The sequence below is a fragment of the Doryrhamphus excisus genome, chromosome 10 (genome assembly GCF_030265055.1).
Source record: "Doryrhamphus excisus isolate RoL2022-K1 chromosome 10, RoL_Dexc_1.0, whole genome shotgun sequence".
Taxonomy (NCBI): domain Eukaryota; kingdom Metazoa; phylum Chordata; class Actinopteri; order Syngnathiformes; family Syngnathidae; genus Doryrhamphus; species Doryrhamphus excisus.
In genome coordinates, this window is record NC_080475.1 from 17318351 (window position 1) to 17330935 (window position 12585).

At 43.5% G+C, this 12585-nt stretch overlaps 1 protein-coding gene across 25 annotated transcripts in view; it reads right to left on the minus strand.

Annotated features, from left to right (window-relative positions):
- Window positions 1-12416, minus strand: part of kif1b (kinesin family member 1B) — a 49938-nt gene extending 37522 nt beyond the window's left edge. For all 25 annotated transcript variants that reach the window (XM_058083186.1, XM_058083190.1, XM_058083187.1 and 22 more), the window contains exons 1-5: window positions 12126-12416; window positions 10792-10942; window positions 537-613; window positions 255-434; window positions 76-144 (exon numbers count right to left, since the gene is read on the minus strand). In XM_058083186.1, the coding sequence (XP_057939169.1) occupies window positions 76-144; window positions 255-434; window positions 537-613; window positions 10792-10897 (432 nt within the window). In that variant the 5' untranslated portion in view covers window positions 10898-10942; window positions 12126-12416. The remainder of the gene's footprint in view (window positions 1-75; window positions 145-254; window positions 435-536; window positions 614-10791; window positions 10943-12125) is intronic.
- Between the last annotated feature and the right edge of the window lie 169 nt (window positions 12417-12585).

A 12585-nucleotide genomic window follows, 5' to 3' on the forward strand; every position in this document is an offset into this window, starting at 1 on the left:
CAGTCAGACAATTGTAAAGGCAACGTGAAAGAAGGCAATAAGTAAAATGATGATGGAAAGCAGCGTGGGGGTCACCTCAACAGAGTAGGAGAGCTCCTCTTTGTTGTTGTCTTCATTGATTTTCTCAAAGAGATCTTCGCAAAGCTGAGGGGAAGATAAGAAAGATGTGTTTGCACCAATTGCATGTGGTTAGATGATAATTACCAATTGAATCTTATAGTGTTATTCAACTTGATGAAAAAACAAGGACAAACCATGGGAATGATTCCTTCCTGCCCCTCCTCCTGTTTGCCCATCATGGTGTAGGATTTCCCAGCTCCAGTCTGGCCATACGCAAAGATGCACACGTTGTAGCCCTCAAAGGCGTGCTGCAGCATTTCCTTGCCAATGTCATTGTACACTTGGTTCTGTGCGGCAAAGCAGGGGTCTTCTGGCTGAAAGGGGAACAGAAAATGGTACACTTGCAGTAACGTTCACTGAGGATTTGTTTCTCATCCATCACAGTACTTAACACACAGAAAAAAGGTTAGACTCACAGTTGTGTGGGACCAGTAGGAGTAATCAAAACTGAAGGTCTTTGCTGGTTCTTTGGGGGCTTTGGGGTTGAGAATAGCTGTGGATGAAAAAAGATAATGTAACATTTCCAAGCACTTACTGCTCAGTGAGGCCTCTGTTACATTAATTTGGCAATTTCAAAGTACAAAACATTGTTCAAGAAACAATACAAGCAGTTGATGTTTGCTAAATACAAGGATGAAGAGTCATGATGTGCTATATATATCACTATATTGATAGTTACTATGGTACCCATTATGTCATTGGATGGTCATATCACCTCGTACTTATTAAAAAAAAACAAAAAACTTAAACTGTATTATGGAAAGCAGGAAGTGAACAAATGTAACAGTTACTGATTGTAAAAGTACCAGATGGAGGGGTAGGATTTAATGAGCTTTGCTTCTTCCTACTCCTTTTGGACATGTGTAACTGGGAACTGATTATGGGATGCACTCAATTGGAATCTGATGCATGTTCAAATGAAATAAAACCATTACCATTGTTATCCATGTCATTCTTGAAGTATTTAACAAATAACTAAATGAATGAATAACTCTGGTTTCCTCCCCCATTCCAAAAACATGCTAGGTTAATTGGCGACTCCAAATTGTATGAAGTGTCAATGGTTCTTTGTCTACATGTGCCCTGTGATTGGCTGGTGACCAGTCCAGGGTGTACCCCGCCTCTCGCCCGAAGACAGCTGGGATAGGCTCCACCACCCCCGCGACCCTCATGAGGATAAGCGGTAGAAAATGAATGAATAAGTTGATTTTGAGCCCAATCTTGTCGCCAACTGGTGTCCCTCTCTACATGGTCCTTGTCAGTGATACATTTGACACTGCACAAAGGAGGCAACTTTGCCCTGATGAATTGTGTTGAGGGATACACCTGTTGCATGCACCTGCCATTGGCCTGATGACTATTCACTTCTCCAGGACTCGGCCACACAGACATTTCCTCAAGAACAAGAATCTGCAGGCATGTCTGGCATGTCATCCCTCTCAGCCATGTTTGCTGCTAAATTGCTGCTTAAATCTTTCCGCACACTGAATACGAAACAAGAAGAAAAGACAGCACATTGAGAATTTACTGGAGGATATTTGATGATGATAATATCCCAGCCCACTGTTTATTTTAACCCTCTTGACTCTTTGATGATCATTTAACAGTCGCCGCGGGTCGTCTGCAGTGTTCCCTCAGGCCACAAAGACCTCAAGTCGAATTAGCAACCATGCAAATATAGCCTACGTACACAGGTAGGAATAACAAATACTGCATCCTTATCCTAATAAAGACTACTTGAGAGCCTTTTCTGTACGCTGTATTGATCCCAGTTTAATGCAACTTCTGAGCTTTGCTAACAGGCAAATTAAAGCCTCCTGCCATAAAGGAGCATTAGGAGGCTTTCAAATCAAGATGTCCCCGGCTGTGCTTGGAGGATGCTGCACAATTAATAATGCAGGAGATGTGGAGACGGGGATTGTGTATCGCCCTCCGTCTGTCACACGCTGACAGAAAGGCACAGCGTGTCCTCAAAAACAAGAACATCGGCTGCTCTAAAGCTAAATATGTGAGAACAGACAAAGCTGCTTCACTTCCTGTTGAGGAGACCACGCCCCGACATGGCGAAAGACCACGTGTGTACCCTGTTACCAACAATTAGCAGAGGCGTTGTTGATTCTCAGCTAGCTTGTGAATTGTAATGAATAGTGAATAATAATTAATGAAAATGGACCAGTACCCCGTCTCGCCCAAAGTCAGCTGGGATAGGCTCCAGCATTCCCCCCCGACCGTAGTGAGGATAAGTGGCAAAGAAAACGGATGGATGCATCTACCGACAGGTTGAGGTGCAACAGAAAAGCAGGAGCTTCCATATTGGGTACTGAAAGAGGATACAGTGGGGCAGGTGGCTAAATAAAGCCAAAGTTCACCTTTGCCCTGCCTCCAAAGGGAAATTGGACCCAGGGTAGAACGAAACATCGGGTTGTTTTGGTTACCAATGTCCTGCCACTCACTGGCCTTTCCTGGGAAAAAATACACTGACGAAGACCAAGGGGGGCAGCTTAAGCTAGCACTTTTGGAGATTTTGGAGTTTAAGTGATGAATGATTTATCTTTAACCCTTCAATGTACTCAAGCGGCCCTTTGGAGGAAGAATGTCATGTCCAACACCATTTACAGTTCATGTTCCCAGGAGAAACCCTCATGGATTTCAAATGGCAGACGTGTGTGCTGTGTAACGAACAGCGTCATCACACGTCTTTCTGAACCATAGCAACAGGTATGGAAGCAGTTTCCGGTTGCCATAGCAACAACCTGGCACACACGGAGGGGGAAGTGGCACTGTTCTCTTTCTCTTCAGCCATTTCACTGCTGGGTAGGATGATGGTGTTGTATATTATTACTGTATAATCGGCATTGGAATACAAATAGTTAACGATGCAGAAACAAATTTACTGATAAAAACATTACTGGGAGGGGCCAGTGAAAAATGTCATTGGCAATAAATGTCATGGGGATTTTCGTCTCCTGACGAGCAGACTGGTCATTGGCGCTCAATGGGGGCCTCCCATCCCCCAGTGAGGTGCATACCCGTTAAATAACCACATCCTGCTCTCGGAAGGAGATCACTCCATTTTGCACTCCAGCATTCAACATGTGGCCCATAATCCGACACAGGGGAAGTCAGTGTCGTTAGGGGGTCTCTACACACCAGATGAGGACTAAAGGCTCGTGCCTTTCACCTGAGGCGATTCTGCTCAAAGCTCTCAGGACTTGCTCACACCGGACAAGACTGCACACCAAATAAAGCGCAGAAAACAAATTTGAACTGTTAAGCACATCCAGTGTGAATGTGCAGATTTCTCATGAGCACATGTGCTTCTTTCATGCAAAGGAATGCTACGAGCATCCCTGCAGCATGTGTATTATGTAACAGTTCACCTCTTTACGGTCTCGGATGGATACATCTGCAAAGCACCATCACGTAGTCCCAAGCTAGCAGCAGAGCTAACAAATTTTTAAAATGACATAAACATAGACACAAACATTTTTAAAATTATAGTCCAAGACATGGACCCACTGACCACAGTGGATAAATAAAGGTGCTCCTGTGTAAAATGTGATTTTAAGAAATATTCATTACCTCAAAAATCCAAACAATTGGTCATTCATTATCATGCAAAACGTCTTATTCTCAAGTTAAACAAGCAAAAATGCTGCTTGGTTTAGCATGCTAGTGTGGTTGCGTGTGTGACGCGGGCTAGATGAATATATCTTCACCACTTTAAAGGGGAATTGCACTTTTTTTGTTGCCCATCAATGTTGCCCATCATTCCCAATCCTTATGTAAATATAAACACATATTTATTTCCCTTTTCTGTGCATTATAACACCAGAAAAACAGTTAATTTAAGCTATCTTACGATGCTGTTATTGTGATATACCTATTTTGACTATTAATCCCTATAAAAATAAACCTCTCTAACAACATCGCACTGTTTGATATCCATGCTGTGATCATGCATTAACATGTACACTGATAATAACATGTCATCATTGCAGCATCTTGCCCTATTTACACTACCCAAACTTTTTTCTCAGCACATTCATACTAGCGAGTTAACACGACGCCTCGCTAATCGCTAGTTACATACCAAGCGCTCCATTTCGCTACAAAAACTCAACAAGATGCTGGTTTGCCATCAGCAAATTTATACCTGAGGACTCGAGTACATGGCTTGTGCTGGAAGACACAGCCATCCCACAGGGAGCCTTACTTAAGGCCTTTTGCAAATTGTGATTGTTTGCTCTTTTTCTTGTAATACTGTCAGACTGTTGAGTGAATGCCGTATACAGCAGACATACCTTTGCAGGGGTACATAAGATCGATGGATAAGACCGGTTTCATATGTAGGGATCAGCCGATTGCAAATACCACATAATTAAGGAAATTGGCGCCTAATGGGGACTTTGCATGCTCCCTTTGGCACGCTGTCATTTGACAGTTTTATCAGAACTGGTAATGTTTCCTCATTAAAAACAAACAGCCCCCAGGACTCCTCTTCATGAATCAGGTTTGGTTGCTTCTCAGTTCTATGTGCATGTACAAATGGCCTCTCTGTTCATCTTGGAAGAAATGTGGGCAGTAGATGTATCATGACTGACCCACACAGCCCTGCTTAGGATACACAGCCATGGGTCGCTAATGGTTGTTCAGTCTTAAATAGCATAAGCAAAAAGCCCACAGGGCACACATTCTGGTGTTACCACAGAAATGCTTGCTGTGTAGTATCAAGTGACTTTGAGTGAGTGTGTGATGTGGGTTTGTTGCGCAGATGACCCAGATGATGAGTTATCAAGGGATGCGACTCAAAGCTGAGAGCTATAAGTAGTGTCTAAGCACCTCTGTTCAACAGCTGAGCTTGTTGCAGTCACAACACAGGACATACAAAATTTCCATGGCAACGTTGTTAACTCACTGCTTCACATGCGGTGCACCTTTTCATGACAAGGCCTGCACACAACAATGTGTCTGTTGAAACAATGAAGCTGTGATAGAGCCCCCCCATTTCAACTTAAAAGGTTGATCACATCATTTTTGTCTCAAATAAAGTTATATTAGCAGCGTTATAGTGTGCAGTCCTTGTGCCAGTGCCAGCTGTTGGAGCTCTGACCACCATCTATTTATACATGAGCAGATGGTAGCTAGTGCTTTGCATGCCGACAGACTGTCAGTGACAGAAAGGAATGGAAAGATTTCAGCTGCCCAAGAGTAGCACCAAGACATACAGTATACAACTCCCACGGCCTACAGGCACTGATAACTGCTGCATACTGCAACTGTCTTTTGATATTAACAGCTCACGCAGCCCCACACAGCATCCGGGATAGCACATACAATAGGGGAGGGGCAAGGAGAAACCACCAGACAGCAAAAACATGCAAACCCAGCAGGTCTCCATTTGGGATCTAAAAAAAACAACAACAGAGAGAGACAAAGCGAAGCCTCTCGGGTACATGTGACGTTAAAGCTGTGTAGCACATTAATCTGATGAAAACAGAGATGTGAATATGAGCTCTCCGTCATTGGCTTTAAAAGGGGAACTTTTCTGGGAATGTTGTCCATCATTCCCAATCCCTATGTGAAACATGAACACATATTTCTTTCCCTTTTCTGTGCATTCTAGCAGGAGAAAAACAGTTAAAATGAGAATGGACGTCATGGGAAATACTACGTATTTTGACGGTAAAGCCCTCACAAAAAAATGTTCCATCTACATAACAGACTTTTATATTATTGTTGTTGTAGCAGCTAACGTGAAAAAATGTATTAATCTGGCGGACTAACACGACGCCTGGCTAGCCGTCTCAGCATCACTCAGACAGAAGAGTGGATACCAAGTTCTCAATTTGGCCACAAAGACACAAGTTGTTCTCTTGCTGTCCGCCATTTTTACTGAAGCACATGTCTTGTGCTGGAACACACTGCCATCCCAAGTAGAGTGGACGCTGTAAGTGCTGTTGCTGTATCTATGCTTCTGTTATTGACGAAGTGACGTAAGCTCCTGGGCTAGTGTGTAAAATCAATGCGTCTAGGAGAGAAGTGTTGGTAGTGTTTGAAATCATCAAGATACGGCAATATACTGCAAGTATTACATGTTATCATCAGCGTACTTCTTCTTGCAAGATCACAGCATAGATAGAAAATTATAAAACGCTGTTAGTGGTTTTTCGTAGTAGAAACAGTTGTGTTCCAATGACATGCAATGTTAGCTAGCTCACATTAACTGGGTTTCTGGCATTATAGTACACAGAAAAGGGAAAGAAATGTGTGTTCACGTTTCACATATGGATTGGAAATTATAAGCAAATTGAAAAAAAAAAGTGTAGTTCCCCTTTAAGTCCAATGGCTTGTGCGTCAATGTGTTTATTGAACACATCTGCTGCTTATGCCTCATAGCTATCATTACCTGCATGATACAGGATCAGATGACTTGAATGTTTCCGATATGCAAGACAGATGTTGTGGACTTTGTAGGTGTGGTTTCCAAGCACACACATCCACGGCACTGGTAAGCCATGGTAAGTATTCAATAGAGTTGGTGTGAGATATTTGAAGAGAAATCAGAGGGTGTCAAATTTGTCACAGTAACTGAGAGGTCTGTGTAACAGATACTGTCCAAGAAAGTACAGTAGCACTTTGAAATGGACGTCACTGGCTTGCTGGACTCAAGGGCAGTGCCAGCAAAAAGGCCAAAACCTCTGGATGTTAAGCCATCCGTCTCGCCTTTAACGTGTTTCTCCTAAGGCAACCCTAAGGCCAGTTTACTACTGGTCTTATGCTAGACCAGCAGTAATATCATGCACAATGCAATAATAAACACTCCTCTTTAGTGCTAATTCCAATTTCAAGCATGCCTTATGACAAAATGATCTATGTCCCAGATTGGAGATCATCATATGACCACGACGTGAAGACTGCAAGTGGGAAACACAGAACCACTTCTATTCACTGCTAACAACATGCTGCCGTTTTAAAGAGCAGTGACCTGGATTTCTTCAGCCAGCCACAACCCAGGGACGCAAGTCTCGATTTAAATGTTTTGAAGGTTTATGTAAGCACTATGACATCATGGACAAATCTCTCAGGGATGGATCTGTGGAAAAAACAGCCATATGACATGACTGCATTGGGTGGACATGTGTGTGATTTTTGTCAAGTATCTGAAGCAGCAACAATAACACATATTGAGGGCTAGTCAACTCTGCAGTCAAATGAATCAAAGTTTTCAAAAACGACTCATGAGGTTTACAAAGTCAGCTGATCGTGCCTCGTCTGCAAAAGTGTGCAGTTGCACTCCCAATTCAGCCCTGAGACTGGAAAGCTGAACAAAAACTATCTGGAAAGCGCAGTGTCGGTTTTGGGCACAAACACTATCAAAACACATTTATATTCTTGAATGTGCAGGAAAGCCAAGCATAAGCTATTTCAACCCAAGCTCAGCAAATAGAATGGTGGAGCTGTACTAAACAACATTGGTCATTACATCGTGTATCTGGGATGAACACTGTGGTAGCGGGCTTATAATATAAGAGGAGGAGTAAACCGTGCTTGTGGAGCTAAAGCGGGGGTCACAACCTGCCGTGTGTGCCGTCTACCTGTAAAAACGTGGGCAAACTTTGGGGATCCGTAAGTGGTGAGTACCAGCTCAGTGTGGATCTGGACAGACACGACACGACGTAGCACTTTCTGTGCAAGAGGAACTTTCGGCCTCGTACTTACACCTTGCGCAACCGTGCGAGTGACGCGTTCCCTCCATGCTCTTGGCCGCTGCAAAAAACATAGAGACTAAAAACACGCAGGGTGGGTTGTGACCCCTGCTGACTGCTATTCAACACCAATATCACATCAGGACTCCCCTATTTCATACCAAATGCTTATTACTTGGTAATTACTTCATATCGCTATGGTCTGCGTAATTTACCTACAATTTCTTTCCGGTTCCATTTTAATAATGTAAATGTTATCATGCAGGCCCACATGTGAAGCCTTATGTAACTAACATTCAACAATACTACAAAAAGTGGAAATTGAAACTCACTTCATTATCTGAAATTAGAAGAGAAATAAATCTGCCTAGACAGCATTAGCATATTTTCACTAATATGAAATGTCTGAGGACGTCCCACACCAACGATATTCATATTCTGTGTTGACATTGTCCTTCATTCTCCTGGATCTTTTGCATTTGACTGTTTGAGTCAAATAAATGTGTGTGAAATGCACTTTTCCTTGTGGTTCAACGGTCTTATGAGCCGGTGTGCACCGATAACAGACACAGACATCTGCCTGTCCTCCCCCCTCATTAGGAGCTCAGTTTGAAATGTCAACCCACTCTACGAGAGGGTGCACGTGGCCACATGTGTGTGTTGGTCCAAGTCAATCCCAGCGCGAGGCAATGAGGAATTTGACACCCTGGAGTGTCAGCTCGTGTGTGTACACCTACAAGGGTCACAGGGATTACACCGGCAGGGCGTGGCATCCCCAAGCAAGCCTGTGGATTACTGCTCCTAATCAGGTCTATGAGCCCTGCTGCAGAAGGAGCAGCGGCATCATGATGGTCCGTGTTAGTGGGATCCTTACCAAAGAGCTTCACCATCCACTTTGGTCCACTCAGCTGAATTGTGGCTGATTGGTGACATTTTAATTGGCACGACTGGCCTTCACCTTGTGTCAATTAGGGTACGTTCCTCTTGGCAAAGTGGTATTATGTAACTTCACTTCAAAGACACAAAGATGAGGTACACTGATCTATTTGCCTGAAGGATTTGGAATAGCACTCTCTCTCTCTCTCACACACACACACACACACACAATGGCCTGTTCCACTATAATCAGAGCCGCTCTGTGAGCACTGTGCAAGATTTGGTCACCATTTTTGGCTATGCATACATGCAAGGCTCACCAAACAGAGGGGGAGCATCACATGAGTTACATAACACAGAGCATGATGATGTGGAGAACACATAGGGCCCCTATGTGAAGCACTACTAAATGGGCCGGCCTATCCTTCCATCGACATCCTTTTATAACGATATTAGTTCTGCTGTGTTTGAGAGTCTCTACCCAAAGAGGCCTTTACTGGTTTGTAGCCTGCCTGCCTGCATACGCCTTGGACACAATACCTGCACAGTGAATCAATAATCCATCTGCTCTCTGTTCCTATCCATGCACGGCAAGGAGGCGAGTGAGGCAGAAAAAGGAAGCCAGCATATCCTGCCTCGCCCCCAAGCGGTCTGCTTTTCTATGTGGCTGACACAAACAGCCCCGCCATTGGCCCTTCAGCCACAGTGCACAATGGAGGGAGCGTCACATCCTCGCCTCTACTACCTAAATTTTTCTTCCAGTGGCGAGTCTAACAAAAAAAAGTGCATTACATATGTGGTATTTATGTGCTTTTATTTTGGAAGCTTACTTTGTACTGAACAGGAAATCAATGTACATACGCTTTAATGCCATGTAACTAGGTGATGGTATCTCGTATCTACTATAAAGGTACATGTTTTGCTGGTTGACGTAAGAACTAAAAGATCATCTGCTGTGTAAACCATCTCATAGCAAAGTGTTTATGCATTGTTTACTTTGTGAATACATTGGGTATTCACTTTACATGTCAAGGCTGGACAGCATGTATGAAAGCGTGTGCTACATTCCGCCTCTCAGCATCCTAATAGGACAGCATTTTCAGCATACCATCTGCAATGAAGACCCAATGAAGGGAGAGTATGGCCGTCTGCCAGCCCCCCTTTCTGCTCTGCAATCTGCCCGTGTGATAGAAGAACTATGCGGAGACTCAGAGCCACCAACATTACGCATATTCCACTGCAGTTCTGCCACAGACCACACACACACACACACACAACCCACCAATGGAGACGGGCAAAATGGAAATCCAACAAGAAGAACTGTGAGAGTTTCACGCATGGCTTTTCTTTGTGGAGCGTGTATGGGAAAAGCAAGTCAGCCATAACTGGCTGGTAGATTCCTGTTGGCTTAGTCTAATGAGACTGATATGACTGACAGATCAAGCCAACGCTGGAGGGAGAATACAGTACTTTCTTGCTTGTTGTCTCGTTATAATGCACAGAAAAAGGAAAAAAAATATGTCTTTGTGCTTCACGTAAGGATTAGGAATGAATTCCCAAAAGGTGCAGTTCCCCTTTAAGTGAACACATTAACTTTGCAAAAAGGTTTTGCAAACAGTTTATCTTCACTTTGTTGTGAATTTTCCAGCCAAGTAAATGTTTTTGAGTTAACTTGTTAAGGTTGTGGTCATTGGCAGATAATTGAATGATTTAGCTCGACAATGCCTACTGCATAAAAACAGTTCCTGACACCATAGCATAAAAATACAAAGCCTCTGACTGGGAGTGAGCGGGGATAAAGCCGTCATGGAAACCATGATGACCTGTGCAGGGTGTATGCAGGCCAGTCTCTAACAAACCAACTCAGCATTTCTCCTCAGGCATGCAGGCCCCTTCAGAGGAAGAATTTCACTCGGCGAGCCTTTTTGTTTATTCTCTTTAGAGGCCTGTTTGTCCCCAACTGTTTGGCTATTCACTTTGAACAGCCCACTGTTCTCTGCTAAACACCCCCAAAAGGAAGGCGACACAGCCCCCCCATAGACATGAATAGATGCAGACACGGCCTGGTTTGTGGTAGGATACTTACTGGTAGTGTTGCCTTGCATCTGAATGATACATTTTGAATCCTTGCTTGTCTCCCTGGAGTTGAAGGGTCGTACTCGGACAGCGACTTTTACCGAAGCCCCAGACATGTTTGCAGTTTTAGGATAATCTCCCGGTGAATTGTGTTGTCTCCCCTTAAAGACAAAGAAGGATGACAATTAAATTGATCAAAGAAGGATTCTAATTTTACCATTGTGTAAATTTATCTAATCTTCCCATCGTGGCAGTCATGTTGTAGTTCTTTACACAGCCAGCTAGTTGACTGCGTCTTACAGTCAAGTAGTGCACTTCACTGTGCCTCACATACATCAGAACATGATTTAAAACTGCATACTTAATCAATGATTAATTCATTACCTATTTAATTGACAAAAATGGGGACCATACAGTGGCCGGGGGGTTAGCATGTAGGCCACAGTACTTGGTTCGAATCTCCGCTTGTGAAGTTTGCATGTAACATAGCATAGCTTTATGTAACATTACTTCTATTTTTTGACAAATAGTAATTAAAAATAATAATCGGAAGCCACATTCAGCCAACATTTTTAATCTCTCGACCACTTTTGTTCCCACCCAACTGGAGCTATCCATCGACGAAAGGCCAAAATAGATATTATTTTGCAGAACCTTGCAGTCAGCCATACGTGCTGAAGTATACGCCCATTACATTCTAGCAGGCCACATTGAGGCAGCAGCAGCCCGTTTTGATTCCCAAAGTAAAGCATGTGTAAGGATTCCTTGTACTTGGTTAAAACAAGAGAACAGATGTTGGGAAGTAGGCTAATCCTCTGCTGCTCTATGTTGTGGAATGCTAGTACTTGGATGCAAGCTGCCTGCTAGCAACACAGGACGGACGCATTGTCCCCAACGAGCCGCCTCTTCACATAGGCGGCTACATATATGTACTGTACACATAAATGACATTGCCAATACATTACATCACCTGTAAATAGGTGTTACATTATGTGTTTATGATTATATTAATTGTTAACGCTAACCCGTGCATCGTTTGCGAGTGAGACTTTAGCATCTGTGGAATAATATTCCACTCTGATCCCGTGGAGGAAACAACGTAAAAACAACTAATTTTTATGTATTCGTATGCACATAAGATGTTTATGTTTCCCTTGGGTTTGGAATGGATATAATAACACCGGTTAACGGTCCGATGACACCCGCCCGTCTGAGACTAGCTAATGCTGGCTAATGCTTCACCTGCCAAGCGAGTAACAAGAGCCTGGTATTAATCTGTAATAATCGCTGAGTTTAGTGGTGATATTGAGGGATTTAAAGCCAACTTTATCAGTCTTTGCTCACCTTGGAAGACGCTCAATCCAACAGCGCCAACACCATCGGACAGCGGCGACTGGTAACGTTTAGCTAGCGGGCGTCAAATGTGTTGTTTTTCTATCAGAATGCGCAAGCAGGGAAACTGTCGTAAAGTCCACTTGCGTGAAAAAAGCCCATCGTAGCGTTATCCTCCACCGGGGAACCGCGACCAAGGCCTTTTAGCCTTGTTTTCCCGTAATAGTTACAAGAGGGGACGTCTGTCTATTCCGCAGCGAAGTAGAGAGGGGAATTGATAAACTGCCTTGATTTACACAGATTACGTCAACACACGGGTGAGAGCGCTGATTGACAGCAAATCTGGCCAATTAAAAAAGAGCTTTGAATGACGAAGGGGGAAATTAGCCAATAGGGGTGCTTAGATGCGGAGAAGGAGTGTATTTTTTTTTCTTCACTGTGACGCCACACTGCAGGATTTCTTTCCACCCCT